The sequence below is a fragment of the Mycteria americana genome, chromosome 14, assembly GCF_035582795.1.
Source record: "Mycteria americana isolate JAX WOST 10 ecotype Jacksonville Zoo and Gardens chromosome 14, USCA_MyAme_1.0, whole genome shotgun sequence".
NCBI lineage: Eukaryota > Metazoa > Chordata > Aves > Ciconiiformes > Ciconiidae > Mycteria > Mycteria americana.
This window is the reverse complement of record NC_134378.1, coordinates 8720612-8746673: the sequence shown is the minus strand read 5'-3', so window position 1 is coordinate 8746673 and position 26062 is coordinate 8720612. Positions and strand designations below refer to the sequence as shown.

General features: G+C 39.8%; 1 protein-coding gene across 7 annotated transcripts in view; it reads right to left on the bottom strand.

Annotated features, from left to right (window-relative positions):
* Positions 1–19865, bottom strand: part of STAU1 (staufen double-stranded RNA binding protein 1) — a 32397-nt gene extending 12532 nt beyond the window's left edge. For 4 of the 7 annotated variants that reach the window (XM_075517486.1, XM_075517483.1, XM_075517488.1 and 1 more), the window contains exons 1-7: positions 19743–19845; positions 13787–13853; positions 8855–9131; positions 7899–8023; positions 5719–5875; positions 3931–4069; positions 3014–3179 (exon numbers count right to left, since the gene is read on the bottom strand). In XM_075517486.1, the coding sequence (XP_075373601.1) occupies positions 3014–3179; positions 3931–4069; positions 5719–5875; positions 7899–8023; positions 8855–9047 (780 nt within the window). In that variant the 5' untranslated portion in view covers positions 9048–9131; positions 13787–13853; positions 19743–19845. Of the gene's footprint in view, positions 1–3013; positions 3180–3930; positions 4070–5718; positions 5876–7898; positions 8024–8854; positions 9132–13786; positions 13854–19164; positions 19401–19742 lie in introns of those variants that run through there. The other 3 variants (XM_075517487.1, XM_075517484.1, XM_075517485.1) reach the window with 3 other exon arrangements.
* Positions 19866–26062: the final 6197 nt, after the last annotated feature.

Sequence of the window (26062 nt, the reverse complement as noted above, 5' to 3'; positions counted from 1 at the left end):
CCTTGTGCTGCAACTTTGTCAATGTGTCTTAACTCCAGTCAGACTAATTTAGGTTAGAAGGGTCCTTTGGAGGTCTCCTACTACAGCCCCCCACTCAAAGCAGCAGACTTCAAAATTAAATTGGGTTGCTCAGGCAAGGCTTTGTCCAGTTGAGAGCTATTATTATTAAATTTTTTTCCTGTCACTTGCTTCTAGATTTGTAGTCTGAGAAAGTGTGGGAAATGGTAATTCTTACCCTTAAAGTCTAATAATTTTTTTCAATTATTTCTTCTTAAGCACTGAATATTTTCCAATTTAAAAATACAAGAGTAAAATCCTGTAAATATGAAAATTTGTAAAATAAAAATAATTTTTAAAAATTTACAAATTACCCCCACTCCCAAAAACCACCCAAGAGTTCAAGCTTAAGCATATTCTGTTTACACACACACACACAAATGGGATACACAAAAATAACTACATTTAAAAGGAAAATGACTGGCAACATCAAATGACAGGTAGGAAGTATGGCAACATCAAATGACAGGTAGGAAGTATCAGGATTATGTCTGCTTGTGAAATCTTAATTTTCCTCCATTGTATACACACATTATAATAGCATCTCTCATGATCTTACACTACCATATCCTTCAAGGACCTTTCCTCACTTGAACACAAGAATGAACAGTGCTCACTTAGTAGTAAAACCTTCCTTATTTTATCTTCATCTTGTGTAGTGCAAAATGCTGATACAAAACCAGCCGTTCCCTCAGACATTCCTAAAACCACAATATTTGGAAGCCACAAATATTAGTGAACTTAGAATTTAAGTACCAAAATTTAAATTAAGATCTGATTTATCTGAGTACTTATTATAAAACAGTACTCTCTGTTCAAAGGACTGCTCTCCTTAACCATAGCTGCATTTCTTACTGTTCATTGTCTAGACAAGTCAAACATAAATAGAAAAATAAGATGACAAATGCATGTTTCTTGTGAACGTTTAAGTGACTTGCCCAGCATATGTATAGCAGGGTCAAGACAGCGTTCAGCTCCCAGCGAGCTTCCAACTGTTTTATTCATAAAATAATTCTCCCTTCCTGCAATCTCTTGCATCATTCACAATAGTATTTCCCTTATCATGTCCTTATTAAAAAAAAAAAAAAAAAAAAAAAGGAAAAAGGAGAGACTCTGTAGGTTTACTTCCTTTACCTCTCGATTTACACCCCTTACACTGAATGAGACATCCTATAGAAAAGGATACGCGGTCACATAAAGACAATTGCAGTGTTTGTCCTGAAGACCACACATTACTCAACTTTAAACACAACTCTACAAATATTCAGAAAGTCACTTGTACAGAAGCATTTCTAAAAAAGTGGACAGAAAAGAATTCAGTTACATGTGATCCTATAATTTTCTGCAGAGCTGGACTCCTTGGGTCCAGTATGTAGAACTTTGCTATCTGAGAGGGAAAAATGGCTGATGACAGTAGGTTACCTTTTACAAGAGTGAGTGCAAAAAGAGGATGTTATGCATCGCTGACACAGAACAACAATACTCAGGAATTTGGGGTTCCCCTGCACTGAAGGGGAACATCCCCCTCAGGCTTGACCTCTCCTGTGTGAAGACCTCCAGCTTGTCCCTGACCACACTGCCTATCACCAGTTCTAAATTTCAGTACAGAACTCGTCTCCACTCTTTCAGCTTCTATTCCCAGCATCACTCTCTTCTCCCCAATAGCATTTGTAATCCCTTGACTCTTAGTAGCCTCCATCATTCAATAATCCACATTCCTCCAGGAGAGCTTTCTGTTACCTGAACCACTACCATCAGTGTCTCCTAGGCCTCTTCCCTGAACCAGCAGATCCAGTGTTTTTGCCTAATTACCTGGGCAATGCTCTCTCCCACAAACACACTCAGAAGTTTTAACTCAATGTCCCTTGGCTTCACAACACATTTCCTCAATCCTCTTGCTCTGCCATTCCTGGTAGTTCTCAGCTATTTTTTTTTCCCCCAGTCTGAGACCCCTTGTTACCTTCTTGCCCAATTCTTCATTTTCCTTCTTTCTCAGCACACAGCAAGTTCTCATGCTCCCCAAATTGTAAGTTATCAGTCTAAACTCCAATTCCTGTTCTTCACCTCTCTGGCAATGTCCTAGTCTCTCTTGCTTCTAGGTTTGTACTGCATGGCCTCCTCAACACCATCTAGATGCCAGCATGGAGTACATCAATAGATCTCTTGCTCTTAGTTCTAACATCAAGCCCTCATAACTCAGACAGGTATAATGAGCCCATAAAAGAAAGAGTAAATACACTCTTTGTAGTAGTCTTTGGCCAAAGCAGTCAGCCAACACATATGGAGAGGGTACACACAGTCAACCAGCCCCAGAAGCTATGAGTAACTCGTGTGCGCACAATGAGACCTTCTGCCTAAAGCAACTTAACAAAAAAGCATGAAAAAAATCAATGACAGGGTCTTGGAGTGGAAAGTGCTGGGCAGCCATAAAAATATGGAGGGATAAAAATTTGCTTCTTATATTCATATCAAAATGTGTGTATGAGTTTACTACTTCCATGAACTTCCTGCTATTCTAGAAATTCCATGGTTCTTTCCAAAATCACGTAGGAATTTTGTCCAGGAAGCAAACCCATGTCTGATTTCTATGTTGCCCATACTAGAATGCAAGTACCCCATTTACACACTTCTTCAGAAGTTTGTATATTATCTGTACCTGATAAGATATTAGTTCCTATCTATGCTTCCAGTGCTCATATCTGACAGAGGTCTATAGCATTGCTGTGGAAAAATATGACAGCAAAAGAATTAACATAACTTCATTTGGGAAAACTCTAGTTCCATAAAAATTTATGTTTTTAAATCAAAGTATCTGTATTGACACAAGTAGGTCAACACTACTACACAGAATTAAATTTCACAACTGTCATCTTTCTCTCAATAAGGAAAAAATCTACAACAATTATCTCAGTTTATCTTAGCAATTTATGCGTACAACACTAAGATTAATTCCCACCTCTGGTTTCTCAGGCAAGGGCTCATTCTGCAGAACTTTCAGTGCTTTAGCGGCTGCGTCATGCTTAGCAGCTTGTCTTGTTCTTCCTTTCCCATGAAACTGCTGCCCTCCAATTGAAAGCTCAACTTGATAAAGCAAGGGCCCAACAGGAAATGGGTAAAAGTACCTGCAAAGGGAGAGATTTAAATAAGCAAATAGTTTGGCCTACAAAGTAAACAGAAATATAAGTTATACGTGGATGAATCTCTTGGATATCAGTAACCATGACTCAGCACTGAAGCACTAGTATTAAAAAGCCAAATTTTGATTTAAAGTCTAAAAGATTTTAGGGAGAAACCTTTGAAACAGAGCATCAACATTTCTTGTTTTATTATAGGAACCAACTAGATATTTCTAACCAACTAGAACCGAGAAACACAATGTAACTACGCTTTTATACACTGGGCAAGCCAGTAAGTTCTGAATTCTCAATTCCTGTGCCCATATAAAATTCTTTAAACTGAAGCTTTTATTTAAATAGTTTTAGAAAAAGCATCAAACTATTTGCTTCACTTTCACTTTTACACAGAAAGGAAATGCAAGAAATTTAGCTAATTATTTAGCTATTTGCTTCATGAAGCTGGCTGTATCTGAATGCCCTCAAAAACACTTCATCACGGTTCAGTTCCCTTTTTCCTCCCCTTCCCTTCCCCCTCAAAGAAAAATAAACCTTAAATAAGACAAATTACAGATATTAATGGGGTGTACTTATCAAAACCTTTTGCCTCATAAGCTGGCTATGTTTCAAGCTGAATATCCCTTTAAGGGACATTGTATTTTTAGCTAGTTTTCAGAAGATAGCATCAAAGCACTCGGATGATGAGAGCGGAAGTTCAAAGATATGAGACTGCAAAACCAAAAAATTAAACAATACATACCGTGGAGGATAAGTACCACCTCTCATAGTATAGTTGTAAGTGGATCTCATCCCCGTATAAGGATCGATAGGTTTGTACATAGGTTTCTTTCCCAGCTTCATGCAAAGTGCATTTAACTCCACTGTGGGGGTTACACTGTCTAAATAAAAAGGAATATAAAGAGAGTTGTCCCGCTGTCACAAGGAACTGAAACAATCTAAACTCTTATGCTGTCTCAAAGCAGGGAAAAATGAGCTCAAGTTTTGCCATATGCAGTTTCTTAAATGTATGAATTCTGAATAGATATGTTAGTGAACACAAAGAAAATAAGTCTATAGGATGCATATTAAATTAGCAGCCTAGTACAGTTGTGACAAATCCTGTTACAAAAAAGTGAATTTGCTGGGGGCTTTTTTATTATTATTTTTCTTTAAACTTGTGGTACTACCAATTTATTTACTTTTACAGCGTATCTAACAATGTGGTCTGCAGAACAGAAATTTCTCTTCCCCCAAAAATACTTTAAAATTAAATTAACAGACATACTACATATCTTCTGTTTCTGTTGTTTACTGAGAATGATCAAACGTTTCTCTTTGTACTCAATGACCTAAGAAGGGTTTTTAGGACTCTTCACTTTGAAATTGCAACTTGGCTTTTCAAAAGGAAGGTATATTGCTACTGAGGGCTATAAACATTTCTCTCAGTGCAGATACCGTGTGGATGAAGAATTGACTACTGACTATTCTCATTTGAGAAAGAACGTAAGTCACGTAGATGGTCATTTTTTCTATCACAGGCCTCACTGGCTCAAAAATCAGTGTGAGGCAACTGCCAAAAGAAAATGAAATTACAGAACAGATTCACAGACAAAATAAGTAATTGCTAGCTTCTAATATTTTCACTGTTGACTGTACAAAGTGTTTCTAAAGAAAGAATTTAGGTGGTATCAGAATACAACTGGCACAAAAGATAAGTTTTAACCTTTGCTGAACATACTACTGCTATCCTAATAGCTTTGCATTCAAGTGACTAAGAGTAAATGCAAAATAATCACATGTGCAGCTGAGATGTGAAGCTAGTTCATACTTAATTTTAAATTTTAAATATATCTTAAAAGCAATCTTAGTAAAGTAAGAAGTTCCCTAAACATAGCTAACTACACCTTAAATGCTTTTATACAAATCAACATCTATTTCTCTTTAAAGAAGTATAAACAATGCAAATTCCAAAGTTCTGATCCAATCCCTCAACACAAAGTTAACAGTTTTGGGTTTTGGGGTTTTTTCTTTGTTTTGTGGGGTTTTTTTTAACTTACGTTTCCAAATAAATCTTTATTGTCAAGCTTTTGAATTATCCTATCAGAATTACCAAACACATTCATCTGCCTACACAAAAGATCATTCTTTGCTGTGACTGAATTCCTCATGGGGTTTTTTTTGTTCAGATTTTTTTTTTACTTAGTTTTCTTTTTTTTAAGAGCAGGATAAACATCTTTTCCAGGATTCCACTAAGTGTTACAATACAAAATGGTAAGTTAACCAGTGGGTTCTTCAAGCCTGAATGACTTGATGGAAAAACCCTATACTTTAACTTGTTAATATGATGATTTTTTTTTAATGTCACCTACAATGATCCAAGATTAAATCAAGATGATGTTCTCACAAAACCTGACAATTGCCATTGTTAAATATGCAGAATCACTGTTTTTATTCATCCTTATGCAACTTTAAAATACATACCAAAACCAGAAAGGTGTGGGTTTTGGGTTTGTTTTTTTTTTTTTAATCAGTTTGTTGTGGCATATACCTGGATTCTTGCCTTCACTACGAGATGGACGAGCCGTAGGCTTAGGGAATTTTGTCCCTTCCAAAGCTTTGGCAGCTGCCGCATGTTGCGCTTTTTTAATACTAGTTCCCTCAGCTTCCCAGTGCTGGTCCCCAAGAGTCAGTTGCACTGTAAACACCTCAAAAATAGAAAACACGAATTTTATTACGAGCTGCTTCAGAATTCACATAATTTATTAGATGCTCTTACACAAAACAATGAGTCTTTTAGTGATGCAAAAGTTGAGAATGCGGTAATCAAAGCTTTCCTCAACTACCATGTCATCTCCAGATTTTAATCACTCTGAACATTGATAGGATTTCCCTGATTACTGAACTAAGAATTTCACAATAATTGTAGCTAGCAACTATCCTGCATACTGCATGAGATCATATAGGCTAAAAAACAAAAGACGCAATGTGCATAGAGGTGACAGCTACATGGATAGCTGGTATGCCAGCATTACTCTGAACAGCAGCCTTGAAATTCAGACTTTTTTATCCACATAACTCAATTCTTGCTTTAATACTGTGGATTTTTTTCTTTAATTATATTTTTCAGCAGTTTGAAGAAAGGTAAGTTCACATTGCACCATAAAAGCTTCTACATGCCCACAGGTGAGCACAAGCCTATTTGATTATAGAGCAAAGCTCTGTGGAACTTCTTTTTAAGTATGTGGGATAAGGAAGGGTATATATTGCCCTAAATTTTCACAAATTAATCAGACAACAGCAAGCCAAGGTCTCCCTGGTAATGAAATGAAGTTTAATTTCAATCAGAGTGAAAACACAAGTGAACAAATGCTCTGAATGTTATTCCAATACTTTTTGTAAAAGTGCCTCCTTTGCACATTGAAGCTGACATTACGCATATTTTGGACAAAAGATTTTAAGTCTTAATATTATGAGATTCCAAGGCAATTCCTCTAACATACAACAAACACTGTTCTGGGAAACACCTTAAGGAGACGATGTCAGATTAAATAGACACATCCCAGGCTGATCTTCGTTGTATGCCTTGACCTCAGTTCTCATAGAACAGAGATATTAAATGAGGATTAAAAAGTTTAATAATGCTAAAACTCCCTTCTTCAGTGTTCTTTGAAGTAACACAAACTGCTTGTTTATTTTCTGTATTCCTGAAAAACTCTCTCTCTGCATATGAACAGAACACCAAAGGAATTGCATATTACTGAGATTTTGACACATTGTAAAAGATACGCCATGATATGGGATGCACACCACATGCTGGTCTACCCTAGGCATTCCTATATTCCCACTGTGAAGAACCAAAGATTCTTTTCCTAAAGTAACTGTTCCAGAACAGAAGAATGTTCAGTGCTGTTCAATCATACTGTACTTCAGGCATTAAAGAACTTTTACCAAGATCCTTGTTTTCCAAATATCGGGCAATTAGGATAGAAAGGTTCATTTTTTTTACAACTAAAACAGAGCAACAGCAAAGCAACATTCAGTTATGATGTGCACAAGAGAGAACAACTCTTAATTTTAAGTAGTAAAACTTATTCTGGGCATATCAACAAATATAGATTTGTACCTTTCCAACTACATAGATACAAAAGCACTACAACTCCTTATGTAGCATTTTTCCTAAAGAAACATAATCGCCATAAATCTTTCTGCATCTCATGGGATAATTTGAATTAAGAAACTATTTTAATATTTTAAAATTGGTGGGATTAATCTCAAAATATTAAAATGCACCACAGGAAGAACACAGAAAATCTGCAGAACAGGCAAGATGTAGAACAAAAGCTTAACATCGTACTAAAAAGTGATTGTATAAAGATCATCCATATTTAATACAAAATTTTTTAGCAAAGAGTGCAAGGAACAAACCTTGCTTTATTAAATGAAAGTCAAAGCCAAGCATCTCATAATGGAGATAGCTTTTTTGAAGAGTTATTTATGTTAAGTAGTTTTCAGTAACAGGTAAGTTCAACCTTTATGTACTTTGGGAAACCAACTTTTCAGTACACATGTAACAGCTTCACACTTCCCTACCACGGGTATTTTGGTGAGCTTCCCATTCCTCTCTGTTATTCTGTATTATCTTGCACCAAAAGCATATACTTTGCCTTTCCACTGATGAAAGTGAAAGACCATGAACAACAGCAATATGAAACTTATATGAAGATTTACCTTAGAATGAGCTGGACCTTGCTCACTCAAAAGCTTATACTCAGGCTGAATCTTGTTGAAACGGGCTAACTCATTCACAAGACACATTGGGGTTTTCTCTTTGGGGTTTGCCATGTTTGAAGGAGCTGAAAAATTACATAAAATTAGATAGATGAACAGGTAGCTATGGAATCTACTACAATTTTTAATTTTAAAAAAAATCTCATTGGCTTAACATTTAGTTGTCTGCAATACACCGCTTCTCAGAAAAGATTTGCTGGAAGAGGCAGCTCTGCTCATTAGCCAAACTGGCAATAACCTACTGAACTTTGGGATTTCCAAGCAATGTGCATGCCTAAAGGACAGCATCATTAAATTTAATGTTTTAATGCAAGCCAGAAGTATGAAGTTAGGAGACTCCCGCATTTAGCTTGCATCTTATGTAGTACATTTCAAGGAGCAAATCTTCTAAGTATTCATGGTCCCTTGCTTTGAATAATTTGAAAAAGTCAGTTAATTTCTTTTTCCTTCTCCTGTTTTTCCCTGTTATCTATTTTTTACTTATTACCTTTTATTCACTCTGTTATATTTTATTAGCACAATGTATTTATCATTAAACTGGTCATAAAAGAACTAAAGATAATAGAACTAAACAAACTATTTCAAACAACACATTTTTTATTTTTAAAATAAGCTACTTGTAGAAAAGATGGATAGCAATGTTTTAAAAATTCAATGTTATACAATTTTAAATATTCCTTACTACTACAAATATTTAAATTAATTATTAGAACTTGGTGGAAAAGTATGCTTTATTGGTCTCAAACAGATTTCATTTGACAGGGAGAAAGCATTACAAGTACAACTGTAGTTGGATAAATATTAAAGTATTTGTAGCTGCAAGACATCAGGAATATATCATGCCAAACTATAAACACTAAGAATATATACACTTATTAACAGACACTCAATCTTACCTGCAGCTGCATTGGTGGATGTAACTGATGCAGAGGGTAAAGCAGAGTTTTGGATAGGTCTACCTGCATTTTCAGAGGGCAAAGAACTAGTAGTAGAAGGAATACTCAAAGGCTGTGAAAGAGATGGGTTTTTATTCAATATTTGGCTCCCTGCAAGGGCAGCAGAAGGATTCTGAATTTGAACTTGAGACATGTTCACTTCCAACCAGAGCAAATTACTGTAGGTAAACAGCTTTGAATGCAGGCAAACTCAGTGTGATGAAGCCAAATTGCTGACCTAAAATGTAAAGATGAGAAAAAGATTATACTAAATATTTAGCACTCTCTAAACTAATAATCTATTGAAATTATTTCTCCACCAGCAAAAAGGGGAAAATCAAGCATCCATTGTTTCCATTTTGTATGCAATAAGTCACTTACGCATCCAGTTTTAACAGCGTATTTCAATCTATATGCCCTATCATCTAAGTTTCACGTTTCTTTCATTTATAAAAGAGAAGTAGTATAGAAGCTTTATTTATGCTTGTTCATTTAAGATAACTGTCCATCTGTTTTCCTCATCACTGAATCCACTTACAAAGCAAATCCAGTTACTTAAACTGACAGCCACTGCTTATGTACTAAACAGAGAGCAACTTTCATGAACAGATTACGTTTCATGCATTTGAAGTTAAAGTTTTTAACTTGGAAGGGCAAGCAATAAATGCAGTCTTTACAAAACAACTATTTAGAGCATGCACCCTTTATTATAATCATATACTTTCTCCCCCAGGATCACCAAGAAGAATGCCTAGCCATTTATAAGGAGAACACAACTGGTGCCCAGCAGAAAATGCTGAAGTAGCTATGACTGGGAAAAGCAAAGGCGTGAGAGTTCATAAACTTTATAAGCTACATGCGTTTTGAAGGTTACTTCTATTTAAGTCAGAATTTGTCTCGGTCACAGTTCAAGCATCAATTTAGAGTTATCTGGCCTTGCAACACTGTAAATAAGTGCTGAAAGTGCTCATAGGCATCTATGTTCATTTAAGAAAAAACACCTCCAAGCGATGAACTTGCACCAGTCAATGTGAAGTATTGCGATAGGTCTTTCCTCCACCGACAAATTAGTATTAGATTTCTCTTACACATGGATGCAACATTATCTTCATGCTTAGACAGTTAAACCTAAATATACACTAACAGGTTGCCAGTTTGAAGGCTATCATTGCTGCCAGAGCTCAGCTGCCCATATCCGCTTACGATCCACATATCAATTTATTTATTAAAAATACATTTTACAGCCAAGTAAATACATGTTACATACAAAGGCACACACCTATGCACACGTACACTGGCCACCTACAGATTTTATGAGGGCAGCAAACAAAGGTTTATTCTTCCATAATTTATAGATGAAAAGAAGAAGAGAAATCACTGCTCCAGATACCACCAGGGAGCTATTAGTAGCAACACAACTCCACTAGTGCTCTGTAAGCTTCAAATTCTGAACCTGTGAATGGACTTCCAAATGTAAGAGGAGCAGCAATGAGTCAGAGTGAAGTTTTTAGCTAGTTACTAACAAAACAAACCTAAGAGGAGAACCTAGGTTAATACATTCATGGATACAAAGATTTACGTATTTATTAAATAAGAGGAAAGAAGCTACTGGGAAACAACAGATACACCAACAAATCTGGAATATTTTTACTTGAAAAAACATCATAAACATGTCAGGCTTATAATATTACCAGTTGGACAACTGTGTTTTTTACTAGAGCGCAAAATTAGTTCAGATGACCTATATGTAGATTATACTCAAAACAAATCCTACATTTGACTACTAAACTTGCAGAAGTTACACACTGGCTGCATTATAACTGTGAAAAGGCTATTAGGGCGTCTATCTAAAGGAGCTCCAAGAAATTTTAAGACAAAGATGAAGAGTATGTAGAATAATCCTCCAGGGTAATAATTTTATAATCACTAAGTTTCATTCCCAGGAGCATCACTAGAAACACTGAAAATTTTCAACCATAATACAACAATAATAATTGCCTGGAAAAGACTATAAAGTCTTGCAGTGCAACAAAAAAAAGCTAATTCTCCCTTCCTGCTGAAGTGCAATGCCCTTCAAAGTAATTGAAGTTAAACAGTTTCTAATCCACACATTTTGAGCAGATGACACCAAATTTTTTTATTTTGAAAGTCAATAACATCAGGATCTTTCAGATCATGCTGGAAAGGAAGCCTGAAATTCTTCTCAAAAACCTCTGCCTACAAGCACTTTGCTTTTAAAGCAAGGCACTATCCTTCATTGATTTACCATCACCTGGTTTTAGGAAACATGGAATTTCAGCTCCAAAATACATATATTAAAGTGGTTTCCTAGTCAACTATCATACAAAGGCAGGGAAGAACAGTACACCGATCCCTAGTAATTTTTTTTTTCCCCAAGAAGGGAAGTCCCTGACAAGGATGTTATTAGTTCACTTTATATATTTATGGCAGAGTACTACAGAACCTCGCAGCGGTACAACTCATACTGCTCTCTTCCCAGATCTCTCTCCATTAAGAGTTATAACCATCAGCGTTCAGCTTGAAAAAGCTTTTCTCCAAACACCTCTGGTTAGAATAATATTCAGGACAGACAATTCAGCCATTATTCACAAAAATCTGTGGAGACTTGAGGTCACATCCGAGTGCTTGAAACAATAAGGTTCTGGAAACCAATCAAATTTTGAATAGACTTCAGCTGTGCACATTCCACGACCAGACAAAAAAAGTGCTGCAGACACATCCATAGCTCAACCTGCTTATTCTCAGCATAGAGACCAACTGCCCAACTTCTTTGGCAGCCTGGCTGCTCAGTCACCTCCAAACAGACTAAGTAAGGACCTAGGAAAGCATTTGAAGCACACCTCGCTGGAATTCACCACATGCCCTCCCCCAATCTTTCAACAAACTGGAAGAGTTCAGCCTTTATGTACCTTCTGGGAATCCAAAAGACTTCCAACCTCACAAGAAACCAAGTATTAGGAGTTTAAGCACAGCTCACTTTATGCATCTGTAAGATGGTAACAATCCCACCTACCCTTCTTTGCCAAATGCTTTGCAATTACAAGTGCAGCCATGATCTGATGACCAAATTACTTGGCCTCTGGAGCCATTAATTTAGCAAGAAAGAAAAGATGTATTCAACTGATCTGTGTGAGTGACCCTTTCCATGACAGTTTCTAAAGGTGGAGGAAGGAAAAGCTGCAATGCCTAACCAAAAAGAAATTTTAAGGAATCAATAAGCTATATCTTTACTTGAAATAGAAACCTGAAACCTGTAGAACACACTGCTGTTCAAGGTTTATTCCCAAGACATTCAAGTAGCTGAGTACCTGGGCCTGCCACTCTTTTGCCACAGCTGGATAGAAATGTATTATCAGGGAGAGAACTGAATTGCAATGAAAATAAAACTTTTCCAATTAATATATCATTTTAATCTAAGTGAATATAACACTTGTTTCTACATAAATTGCTACATCATCATGTTTCTCTCTCTTTCACCAATACACCAATCTCACATGGTTTTATATTCAGATCAAAAGTTGAACCTACATCCTGTAAGTTATCACCAATTCAGAACTATTTCAGAGTTCATTAGATTGAATTCAGGCAGAACCAAAGCAAAGTAGGCATTAAAAACATCTTGTGAATTGTTGAAATTCCACTTCACAAATTTCTGACAATTTTAGACACTAGGTAGTAACTTACAAGATTATACCTTACAAGTTTATATATACAAATATATATTATGTTTTCTTTTTAAAAACATTTAACTCATACTTTGACAAGCAACTTCAAAGAACAGTCTGACAAAACAAACTGGAATTTTGTTTGTATTTTTCCAGCTACCTGTGAAGTTTATGATACTGTAGTTGATTTGTATGAAGTATTTCACTAGGGTATAAGAACTCACTGTCCATCACTGCACATTTTATTATAGGTTATTTGGGGATTATAAAAGGGTTTACAGTGCTTTTACAGAGTAATATGCCCTCTACCCTATAACAAGCTTACAAAATCCTAACTATCCAAGAAAAAGCACCATAATCTGGAAAGTTGAGGCTAACACCTTATAAAGGCTGTTTCAGTGGATAGAGAAACAAAGAGATGCCAGTATTTCAGGTGATTTTTCCATATAATCAGGGGTTAGCTACTTCAAACTTTTCAAGGCAAATACTAGTACAAATAACTGACCCCTATACCATACTTGAGGCATTGCTAGAACTTAAAACCACTCACAAACATCAAAAGACAGGTGAATGAACGAACGTTTTACTCATACCATCCTAGCCAGCAGCTAATCACATAACTTGCTCCTTTCCTACCCTTCCACACTTACTTTTTGCTCAGACATTAATATTTTAAATTTTATTGAGACAGTGTTGCGCTAGAATATTATCCTCATGACGATAATGGCTGCCATCAAACAATTCAATGACCTATGGACAATAATAAACTTAGAGAGATGGATTTTCAGATGACAGAGCACTGTTCCCCACTCCAGTTTTTAGATTTTTATTTTCTTTTGGTGCATCAATGCCTGGAATATTCCCACAAATTTTGAATACATGAAAATGCAAAGTTCAGAAGTCACTAAGGTAACCAAAAGGCAAGCAAAGAAATGCACAAAGATGTGAACACAGTCTCAGTCCACTCAGCCAAAAATAAATTTAAATCTTCCTATATAAAAGAAAGAATGTAGCATTTTCAGGTAAAAGTTCTCTTGGGGCTTTTTTGTGTCATAATTCTCAAAGGTGTTGCAGAAAGAAGCCAGAGGATCAAACAAAAAACAGACACTTCCTGTGGATAATCATGTTTTACCACAACTTGTGGTTTCTTTAATATGATGCAAATAAAAGGTAAGAAACTTTAATGTTTTAAGTAAGTTTCCTGTACCTTTAGGAGATCCAGAGAGTGAAGATTTGGATTTAGTTCTGAATAGGATATTTATGATGGAGAACGCCTAAAAGGAAAAACAGAGAGTTAGCATTTTGCTTCCTAAAGCTACAAAAAGATTTTCTGTAGTAGATGTCTCACCACTACATTGATTTTGCCTCATCTGTTTGGATGACAAGAATTTGTATGACCATTAAATTCTCACTGACAGACTGCTCAACGGAGCTATGTTTTTCCAAGCAGAAATTCCAGCCTGATCCAAGAATCTTCCTTCCTTGCTCTTTCCCCAAACCAAAGTGATTTTTCTTACACAAACAGCGGAATCTCACAAGAGTGCTCTTTGCAGGATTATAAGAGTCACTTGCAAATTTTCCTTCTGTAGTAAGGCTTCTAGTTCCGTAGAAGTTAACCTTCTTCCTAACAGCCCTAGAGATCAGCTACTGAAATTAGACCCAGACCTTAATTCACAAAGCCAAACTAAAAGCAAGCCACTAACCTGAGAAACTCTGGCAGCTATTAACTGCAAAAATCTGATATAAATTTTACCTTTTGGCTACATTTCCAGTCTAATGATCTCACTCATAAATAGGCATATAAAAAAATCAACCTAGCTAAAATCATTTTAGAATAAAATTGTTTCAGTACTGAATATGAAACCTGTCATTGCATGGACTGCTTTAAATGGAAATCAAAACGTATTTTATTCTGCTTACAAATATAGCACAAAGTGTTTAATCCTTCTTTTCCATGACTAAAGCCAACTGCGTGCAGATGCTAGCAACACTACTACCAGCCCCAAAATGGGTAAGATCTCAATCTTGATTTAAGGTTAGAAGAGGACGTAGATAAACAAGCTCTTGAATTTACTTCAGACAGCCATTTCAAAATCCTACAACGAATCTTAGAGATTCTCAGTTATCTTGGAGGAGTCCTGCAGAACAGATGAGGATACAGAGCCTGAAAAAGGCAGACATCGTGCCTATTTTTTTAACTGGAGAGTGAAGAAGGGAGATGAGAAGATTACAGTCCTATCAGTTCAACTTTTCTTCTAGAAGTTTTTCTGGAGGTTTAATTAAGCACCTGGAAAACAAAGAAATAGATAATACTCCAAGGCGGGATCAAAACCAAGTTGTATAAAGACAACTGAATTTTCTCCAGCCATCTCTGGTGGTCTAACCAGGCTCAAAAATGAATCACTTAATGTCAGCACATGCAAGGTTCTGAGCAGGCATTGTCTGCTGATCAAACACAGGGCAAAAAAACCACCAACTGACACCAGAGTGGAAGAAGAGTTACAACCAACAGAACATCATTACCTAACACAAGCCAATGCTGCCAGGCTCTTTTAGAAAAAGCAATCATCATACTCGGATGCAGAAACGGAAAAATAGCCTGAGAGATATCTGCAGTAGTCCTTCTACTCTGTACTCAGTGTTACTGAGCCCTCAGCTCGAGCGCTGCATCCACACATGGGTACCATGCTTCAAGATAGATGTGTACCCAGTTAGCAAAAACAAGGTAGGAGAAGCAGAAAACACTCAGCTTTAGAGAAATATAACTCATAAGAAAAACACTCAAGGGTTTGGGCTTGTATATGCTGAGGAGCAGAGGGCTGGCTGGGGCCTGACAACCAGCAGCCTTCAAGTACGTAAAAGTCTTTTGGAGTAGAAAAGAATAATCTGTTATTCATGCTTAAAGTGACAGAACTAGAGGCAAGAGGCTTAAAAGGGCATCAAGAAAATGCTTTCTGATAGTAACGGTTGCAATGAACTACAATGCTTTGGGTGACAGAGGGGACTTCACTGTTGGCAAACTTTTAAGTAATTGATAAACATCCATTTAGAGTGAGGCTGGCATACCTGACACTGCAGAGGGATGGACCGCTTCACTCCCTGGAGTCCCTCCCAGCCCGGATTCCCATGACTGTGAACACACTTTTGTGTACCTGACTGTAACTGCACATGTCCGTCTCTTATCAGAGGAAGACAACATCCTTGTTGTTAAACAACACGTTTGGCAAAAAGAGGGATCTCACAGGGGTCCCACCACAGACTAGCTCCGAACTCTGATAAACCTCTTGAAAATACAAGAGAGACTAAATCCTCAAAGAAATAGGTTTTATTAATTGTCAGGACCAGAGTATGGAAAGGTGTCCTATTCCTTAGGATGCGCACATTCAGAAGGCTGGACGTTACGACATTCTCATTATGCTACTTGTTACGAACTTGCATGTGTACCCCATTAAAACTTTCTTTGCATTCATTCAGAGAAACTTTCTTTGCATTCATGACCCACCAGCACCAGGCAGGGAGGGCTTTTTATGGAATGAGAACAGAGCAGAATGAGAAACAGAACAGATACCAGACAAAACCATCAAGATTCAAATTACAAGGACTTCTTGACACCACTAACTAAAAATCACGTCATAAACAACATCCAAGAAAAAGTTTTAGCTATAGGAAATGAGGTTTTAAATTAAGCATTAATTTCTTTCTGAAAAGCAGATGCTTCATAACATAGTGCATCTGAACAGTTACTGACCCTTCAGTCACATAGCAAGGAAGATTAATTGTTCCTTATCACAACAAACTCTGTTCTCAAAGCAGGAAAGTTCATTTATCCCCATTTCAGAGACGGGCAACTAGAACACAAACCCCAAGTCCTATCCCTGCAAAAGGATGTAGGTATCCAAGGTGGGGGCTAGGCAGAACTGAAACAACTAAACGAACTGTGGAATGCACAACATTTACTCACTAACCCCTTTGTCACCTGTATTTTCACGTGCCCATAGCTCTGTTGCCACTCAATGCCAACCAACCCTCATTTGGGTAAAAGCGCAGCATTGCAGTGGCACTTATCTGCCACGCAGGAACAATCTGCTGAGCTGGTCTGAGAGAGGAGGCGAATCCCCCCAGCTCAAATCAGAATTTACGGGCCATCAAAGACAGACCCACTGTTCAACAACAACATTTTCCCCTGTTGTTTGCAGACTGGGGAATATTACAGTGCATTCATTACCTAGATAAAATATTGGTTAGAAAGAGTCCCTCTCTCCTCCTTTTTAAAGGGGTTTTAAGTAACTCGAATGTGGTGACTGAGTCTCTTTTGTCCCACACTCGACCATTTTGGAGCATGAACAAGAAATTTCCACAAATTCTAGGAGGTTTGTTGAGATGGTTCATTTCCTAATATACCTTTGAAAAACCCACATCAGTGGTAGCTTTGTAACACATAGCATAAAGTTCTAAAGTGTTTGACTGCTGTAACAGCGTTTAAGAACAACATCTAACTATTTACAATAGGAAAGTCTAAATAAATATTCACTACCAATCAAGATTTAAAAAAGACTACAAATTTTACAGACGTAAGGCTATTTACACAAAATGTAAAACACTGGCTGAACAAGGTTTTCTTCTTAGATAAGTCTTTTTCTATAATATTTGGGGAAGACAAGGTACATCTCAAAGGCAACATTCACTGTAGAAAAAGGTGATGCTCTTTTTGAGTACTGGCAAGATGAATTTTCAAGGGCAGAAATGCTAAATATTAAGCAAATTAGTTTGGGAGCTAAAACATGGATTATTAATAAGAGAACAGGTAATGAAAGTTAAAATTTGAAAGTAAAAATCTGAAGGAAAAGAGGGAACTAGCAGATGTACACATAAACCAGACAGTTCAAACATAATGCAAAATAATAAACCACAAAGTGATATCAATCGTGAATAAAAATAAACACTTAAATGCTTACTTCTAGCTGAATTAGTTAGTACTGTGACAAAATATTTAATGATTTTTTTTTTTTTAAGAGAACAGATTTTTCCAGTAGAACAGGACAAAAAAGTCCACTGATACTGATTACAGTTAACACGGTAATCAGTGCACAGATCTCCCCTATTGTTCCAGTTGCATCTTCAAGAACTCTAATAAAACAATCAACCCCTCAGCAAGGATCCTAGACAAAGCAATTAAAAATTTTTTTTGAAAGTTCATATGTCTTCAGAATAAAGTTGCTGGTCTTCAGTAAGATCTGAAAGGCACAGAGCAGTTTTCAATTTTGCTGTGACTTTGTACAGTTACATTGCCCCAAATTTATTTCATCCTATGAATACTTTAATTTTGCCACAAAATACCTAATACTTTGACTGACTGGTACTGATAGTGAAAAAATGATTAATGATAAATTTTATGAAAAATTTCAAACAAAGAAGGAGTGGCTGCTTAAAATAATAATAAAATAATTGTATCTTGCATACATCCTTTAAGGAGAGTTTTGAAATGAGATTCTGATCCAACATCAGAAAATAGAAACTATAGTAAAAATTCAACCCATTGGCTCTTTAAATTTTCATCAAGGTGTGACAGACATGCAGTATCTCTGTAAAAGTTTGAACATACAAATCTGTTGCATATATGAGATGATCAACAGACAAATCAGAGATCACTTTATTACATCATAGCTATAGCTGCATCATTAAAACTCAGGTTTTGATGTTCACTAGTATTTCAACAAGATACATTTCTGTCAGTTTGAGCTAAGGAACTATGTAGTCCACTTGCATGTTCTAGTTAGAAGAAAGAAGATTGTATAAATATACTATTCCAAAAGCAGACAAAGGACTTCATTCAGATATTTTATTTCACTGCTAAATATACACCTAGCCTTCATTTACATTCCAAATGATGTTCCTCCCAGGTTTGCCTTAAACCTGCCAGAAAAGCAATGACAGATACCTAACAGATGAATAAATCAGAAGAACGGCTGTCAACATACTAGCTATAGTATCACCTCAACGGACAACCCAAATGAATCAAAGCCTGTATAACCTCTAGGACAGACAGGAGCAGTGTAAAGATTTAAAAGGAACTTGTTGCTGTTACATCCCCTGAAAAACTAGCGTTGTGATCAAAAAACAGTGAAAAGAAAAGTGAGCCTGGTGCAGTGATGGCTGCCAAACCCCGTGGGCAACGAGGAGAAAGTGTGATGGTGCCAGTGTTCAGAAAGAAAGCTAATGCTGCTAATACCAGCTGTCTCGGTGTTTGCACTGTAATCTGTACAAGGAGAAGGCCGGGGGCGTCTCCTGCTGCTGTCACCATATCTACACCTTTTATCAGAACAGTCAGACAAGTCTAGTTCAGTCTCGGGAGTTTTGCTCCCGAGATCACGCACCCCTGAGACTTTGCAGAAGTCTGTGACTGTTGTCACCCACTCTGGGCAACCTGGAGAGGTAGGATGGCTGCAGCCACTTTCTCCAAGGGGTTCAGAGAGCCTAAACCAGCTGTGCTGCCACCAACCCCTCTTCCTGGGGGGCCCGGAGCCACCGCTGTCACCCTCCAAGCTGAAACGGGGGTTTTGGGCAGAGAAGGGTTGCCAGCATCACCTGCCTGGAGCACTCGGGGTGCCTGGTGCTGCCGCTAGCCTCCTCTCCCGGCGGTCAGGGAGCCCAGCCCCGCCGCTGTCACTCCCCTCGCCAGGGCCGGCCAAGTCACCTGCCGCCCCGCCACTCGCCCCTCGGGCCCGGGGGCGTCGCCGCGGTCGCTCGGGCGGGCAGGGGCCCGCGCTGCCCCCGCCAGCGGCCTCACCGAGGCTCAGCGGGGACGGCCCCGCGGCTCGCCCGCCGCGACCTGCCCCGCTCCTCCCCCCCGCGCCGGGCACTTCCCCGCGCCGGGCCCCCGCCAGGCGGTGGGGACAGGGCCGGGGGCTGCCCACCCGGCCCGCCGCCGCCGCCCCCGGGAGCCGGGCAAAGCCCCGTGCGAAGGGGGGAAGGGGGGGGGAGTAAGCGGCGGCGGGGGAGGGCGGGGGGCGAGCAGGCAGGGCGGGCCCGCCCGCCGCGGGGGCTGTCCCCTCCCCACAGCCCCGCCGGCACGGCTCGGCGCGGCCCCCGCTAGGCCCCGCCGCCGCCACCCCCCGCCCCGCTGCCTCGGCGCCGGGGGGAGCCCGGGCCGCCTCCCCCCTCACCTGGCTGCCTGGGCTGCGGCTCCCGGGCCGGCTGGTGGTGCGGGCCAGCGGGCGGCTCAGTCCATGGGCCGGGTCCCGGGGGGGGAGGGGGGCCGGGGGGCGACCGCGGCAGCGGAGGGAGGCGGCGGGCACAGGGCAAACACTAAAGAGAATGAGCGGGGCCAGCTCCGGCCGGGGAGGAAGTGACGGCACCGCGCCGGGAGGCGGGGCAGTCGGGTAGCCAATCGAGAGCGGACGAGCCCCCGCGGGCACCGCCCTCCCCCGCGCTGTCAGCCAATAGGCGCGGGGGCCGGCCCGGAGCACCGCCTCCTTCGCGGCGACTACAACTCCCGGCGTGCCCGCCGAAGGAGCCGCAGCCCGCCTCGGGGCGGGGGACTACAGCTCCCGGCGTGCCCCGCGTGCGCCAGCGCCGCCGTGCCCAGCCAAGATGGAGGTCCCTCCCGGCCGCCTCCCCGCCCCTCCCCTCCCGCTCCGGGGACCGGTAGCCCCGTTCTCTCAGCGGGCGAGGGCGATCCGAGGGCCCTGGCTCGGGGGGCGGCGGAGGGGCGTCGTGAGCGCTCGCACGCACGGCCGGGCCGCGGCCGACGGCGCCTGCGGGGGCGTGTGAGCGGCCCCGCGGCTGCCCCGCCGGAGCGGAGCCCGAGCGGGGACCGGCCGCCGTTCGCTGCGGGGAAAGCGGCCGCGTACGAGGCCCCTGCGGCGCGGCGAGAGGCCGGCGGGTCCTGCCAGGCCGCAGCTCCCGGGCAGCAGCCCCGGAGGCTCCGCGGGGCGAGAGCGGGGCGCGCCGCAGCCGCCCACCGGCACGGCGCGGCCCCGAGGCGGGGGGCTCCCCCCGCGCTGCCTCCAGCCCGCCGTGTGCTCGGTGCCTCGCTTCTGCTGAGGTGAAGCGGAGACGCGGATATGAAATACCGCTTCCTGCTTCCATCGCTGCGCTTCTGGGGAAAGGAAAAGCTGAACCCAAAGAAACGCGGAACTTGCGCGGGTCCCCCCGGGAGCCCGGTCTGCCTGTAGAGAGAAAGGAAAGGAGGGCGAAGGCGTGTCTGCGTTCTGCACGGGTGCATTCGGGTTAAACAGCAGAGTACAGTTATTTTCGAATAAGGAGTTAATAGCGAATGTCAGCCAACAGAACTAGGAGAGTGTTAAAAAAAAGTCTCACATTCCAAGCACATGTGGGTGGGAAGGAAAAACCATGCTGAACCTAGGAAGATACGCAAGTAAAACCAGTAACTACATACATGCAAAAACCTTTGAACAGATGCTGCCAGGAAAAAATTCCACTTGTGTGTACAGCTGCACACAACTGACGTTATTTAACTCTGCAGCTAACTGCATTTAAATTCAAGATCTACATTTGAATGTAAAAGGCATGTAAGCTAAATGTGTTTCTTTCCTATGCACAGCTTTAATTTGCCCTCTTCGCATCTATCCCCTTTCCCAAAGCCCCCCCCCCCCCCCCCCCCCCCCCCCCCCCCCGCTGCCAACAATTAACGGCCGCTACCTTAACCATGGCTCTCAGTGATTTTGTGATTGTTTTTGCTGGACTCTTGAAATTACTACCTGGAGTGAATCCATGTACGTTAGCTAAGTCAAAACCAAGATACGAATGCATTTATTTTGCATTAAGAAAGCAAAAATTCCAGCACGCCACTACTGAAGTCTATAATTTCTAGTAATTTTAGATTTGTCATACACATTGAGCCTTCAAATACTGCTATATTGCTTCAGATACCATAGCTCTTGAAAGAAGAGTGAAAACTACATTAACAGTAGCATGCGGCTGTCCAGTGAACTTCTGACACAGCGGAAGTTTCCCTTCCTGGGTCACTGTAGCAATCAAAATGCCCTACAAGATTTAAATAAATGCCATCATTAATTTTTTTACAGTTAAGGATCATTAAGTATTTTAAAGACAATACTTTTCCTAACCTGTATGATTTCTTAAAGCAGTACAACTGCTTTTTATAACAAATCTGCACTAGCAAAGAAGGTAGCAAAAATTGCAGTACAATATTTAACAGTCCCCAGTTGTGCTAGAATAGGTCAATCCATTCTGTCAGAAAAAGATACTATGAGAACTTTTTGTTTTAGAAATATTTTATCTTTCTTAATAGGTAAAAATACATTTTAAGTTACAAGGTTGCATTTAAACCCTATGGCATCATTAAATCGCAAGTCAGTAATTTCTGCCGTTGTTCGGCAAAAAAACGTGGCATCCAGCCCACAACATTTACTAACCGAATACATGTAAATGCAAAAGCCTTCATATTTAGTGGGGAGAATCACAACTACAACATTTCAGCAAAACCAAATTAGAAACAAAAAACAATATACCTAAAGCTCCATACCCATTTCTGTATTTAATACTGATATGGATTCCAAAGATACCATAAAGAAAATACATCATACACTTAAAATCAACTGACAATATAGCATTTAAAAGACATTCTCTAGTATATAAGTATATAGATATATATCCCATATCACATTTAAACATCTATTCATGTTCTTGTGGTCTGTTGCATAATAATATGTGCTGTTAGATGCTTTAATTATTCCAAGCCTGCCACAGTTATATTTCAGAAGGAAATGAAACTTCAACTGTTGTGTAATCATTACTGCAAGGCTTAATGTTGTCTATAACAGAAACAACATTTGTGCAGGTTTGTTGTAGAAAGTTAGGTGGAGACAGGGAATTACAAAGCTATCCATTTTTTTTTCCAGATTGTGTTACATTAAAAATTCAGTTTTATGTTCTCTTTTTCCAGAAAATTATAACGTCTGGTAAGTGTAAAATCTGCACGATTGGGACAAAAAGTATCCGCAGCCAGATTACAAAGTTGAACATAATTTAAGCAAACACATATGCAATTCAAAAGTCCGAGGAAGACTTGGCACACCACCTCAAATATCCAACGTGTTTGTCCTTTCATTTGAAGGATATTTACTTCTCTAGTATGTATATGATTATTAATTATTCAAAAATGTTACAAAAGACTTTTCCACTCTTCTTTATGCAGCAGCTTAAACAGGACAGAGACCCATTTCTAGCTAATAATTTGAAAATATTTGAAACTTTCATTTTGTTTTATGAAGGAAGCAGTACTGTAATTACAGTATTTTCAGATGTTCATGTAGAAATCTGATATTTATTATTAATATATTTTCTTTGTTAAATACTTACTTCAAAATACCCCTTCTATCAGGCACAAAAACAGAGCGTGAATTTATCTTCACAGCTTTTGAAAATGAAAACTTTTTACTAAGAAGCTAAATATATGAACTAGCTGTGCTAAAACCCCTTTATTCTGCTTTTCTGACGTTACTCATTTGTAACAAAATATCTTTTACTTTCTATTTAATTTATTACTTTATTATTAAGGTATTTTCTTCTATTCTCATCTTGAATACAATACAGTAAGTCCAGCATAAGTTTTGACCTCACGTGAATTAGAAGACTATTATTTTGAGAGAAAATTTTAAAGCCTGTTGTCACTTTGCAACTAGCTGTCAACAGAAGTCTCTGAGCTTTTCATGTACTAGCTGGTACCTACTATCACAGCCCATATTCCCCAGGAACACCTCAAATTTCCTCTAGATTATACTAAAGGCAATAATGACTTGATTTAAATAAGTAAGGGTAGAAAGCTAAGGGAAAATAAAGCATTTATCCTGCTTTCTGATAGCTAGGTAGATTTATAGGCAGATGGAAATTTTCAGAGAAGTCATGCCTGGAGGATATCTTTGTCAGTTAACAGCTGCACAATTTTAAATGCCTGAACCAGGAGAAAATGTCTTTGTAATACTTCTGCTGAGGGCTAAAAGAACACGCATGACTACTCTCAGCTTTTTTTGTTGATGGAATCCACAAAACAGGTAACAGGTATTGAGAAATACTATTGTTTCTGTGAAGAAAGGATTAAGCTGTTTTAAGACAAAAATCAAGGTTTGACACGGGGAGCTGTGGGACAAGAAAACCGCCGAGCCCTTCTGGGGCATGGGGTATAGCTGGATCCAAAGTAGCTTTCCATGAACTACTGCGTGCAGTCTGGCAGAGACAGCTCTGTTTGTCAGGTGAGACAATTTACTCCACCAAATATAGCTGGATGCCTAAATCTCCGTACTGCTACAGCCAAGCTGTTCTTATTATCCAGGTTAGCGCAGGTGTATAGATGCTGCGCTGCAAACGTCTTCCAAAGTTTTGTCAAAATGTTTTCAAAGTGATTTGCCAGCATTTTAGCAGCATTTTTGACAGCCTGAAGCATGCAGTCTTGGGACTGATGAAGGGAGGCTCACTGAATAATAAACTTTTTCTGTAAAAGAATGAGTGAACTTCAGGGAAGGGTGAAGAACTGTAAACAAATAGACTGCTGTGACAGCTTTGAGCCGGAATCTCACATGATGCCTTATGGTTAACTCGTGCCGGTGACAGTACAAAGACAGGCTCTGACAGCTTTAATCTGGCCTACCCCTTCTTGACAATATTACAGCTCTCAGGAAGGCTGTTCTCATGGAAAGGTCGCGGAATGAGAAAAAAAGTACACGCAAAAATCAAAGAAGTGCAGCCTAATGGAAGCACATTCAAGCAAGCTACTGAGAGCCTAAAGAAAATCAAGTTTTCTGAAAGCAGAAGTCAGCCGAGAGAAAGAATGTGCTCTGGCCTCATCAGAGAATTTTTAGAATGAAATGTCTGGCTCACTGAGAGGATGACTCTTATCTTAGCACATATTTATATAAAGAAATAGAGAAATAGAACTTTGCTTTAGTATGTGCTGCCACTATTGCAGGAATGCTGGTAGTATTGTGGCCCATTCAAAACCCAAGAAAACAAGAATATGTACTGGTCTTGAGGGTAGTGGTTTGGTTTTTTTCTTAAACCAACAATAAGGTGTTTCTTCCGCCTCAGAACGTTATTTAGAAGCTGACAACTACAAGTCAGTCAGGAGGCTCCAAAAAGGACAGTAGATTAGAATCCCATGGTGTCAAAAGATCCCAAAATAGGTGTCCCTTTGCCCATTTCATACTCAACAAGGAACAAGCAATCTTTTCCCCCTTGAACTTGAGTAATCTTCTACCCTTACCAGCTGCAAGGGAGAACTAGATACTTATTTTCAGAAGTGTTGCAAATAGGTGATGGGCAGGAGTTAATTGTCTAACATTGAATTAGTGCTCCCAAGTCCTCAGAAGATCCATTGACACCAGGTGTTTCCAGCCTGAGCTTTCTAAAGAAACTGGTATTTGCCTAACTGTTTAACAAGGAATACACGGAAGGGTGGCCTAGAGAAGTTCAACAATCTTGTGAAAAACTGTTATGACATTGCTTGCATCAGTTTCCACTGAAGTTAACAGATAAATATAGTTGGAACATCGTGTTGCCTTCTGAATCTTGAGAATGGGGGTTGTCAGAAGTAGCAATAAGGTCTCCACCTAAATAAAGGTGAGGGCACTGCCAATAACATTTGCCTGTATTCTGAAGCAGAGATGCATCTGCTTGCCTGCACTACACTTGAAAAGTTCATTTCCCTGAAAGGGTAAGTGCTTTGTATAAACACTTGCATGCCTTATGAAATCTGCAGAATATGTCAGGACTAAATAACATGTCACTAACAGTGCCACAGTCACAGCCATGTCTACAAAGTCTAAGTTACTCAACTCTGAGTGAACTAAAGGACAAGTATGCCACTAGTATTTGTTGATCTGAAGTCACATAGGCACTTATTCACATGGAATGTCTGTCCAACAACAAAAAGTCACATGTTGCAGGAGGAGCAAGATAGTGAACATCAAGATTCACTGCTAATTTTCCATTCAGAAGAGCCAATTTTTCTTTGGCTACCTCTCAAAAAGGTTCTGGCTGGTTGCTGTAAATCATGTCCAGTTCCAGCTATGTTGGTACTGGTAAAATAAGAAACATCTGTTCACTTACTTACATATCTCAGCAACCTGTCCCCGAAAGAAATCTTGCTTAGAACTGCAAAACTAAGATGGTCTAATACGAGCCCCTTAATATTGCATAGTGCTGAAGAACCCCAGTTCAGCACAAGATTATATAGCATACATGCATAATAGGCTGTCTACTTGAATAGATGCAAAGGTAGCATGTCAAATTACTGTTACATGACCACCAGTACCAATTTAATTTTGGTTCTTTGAGGCTGACAGGAAAAAAAGGTCTGCACATTCTCTGTAGAATTGTTCTCCCTATTATCCAAGGAAAAGACAAAGCTGAAGAGCAGACAGAGTTCTGAGTATCCTTTTGGCTTGCAGGTTTTGAATGACCACAGCTCAATTAACACTGACATTCGAGGTAGGCGTTCAGTTCC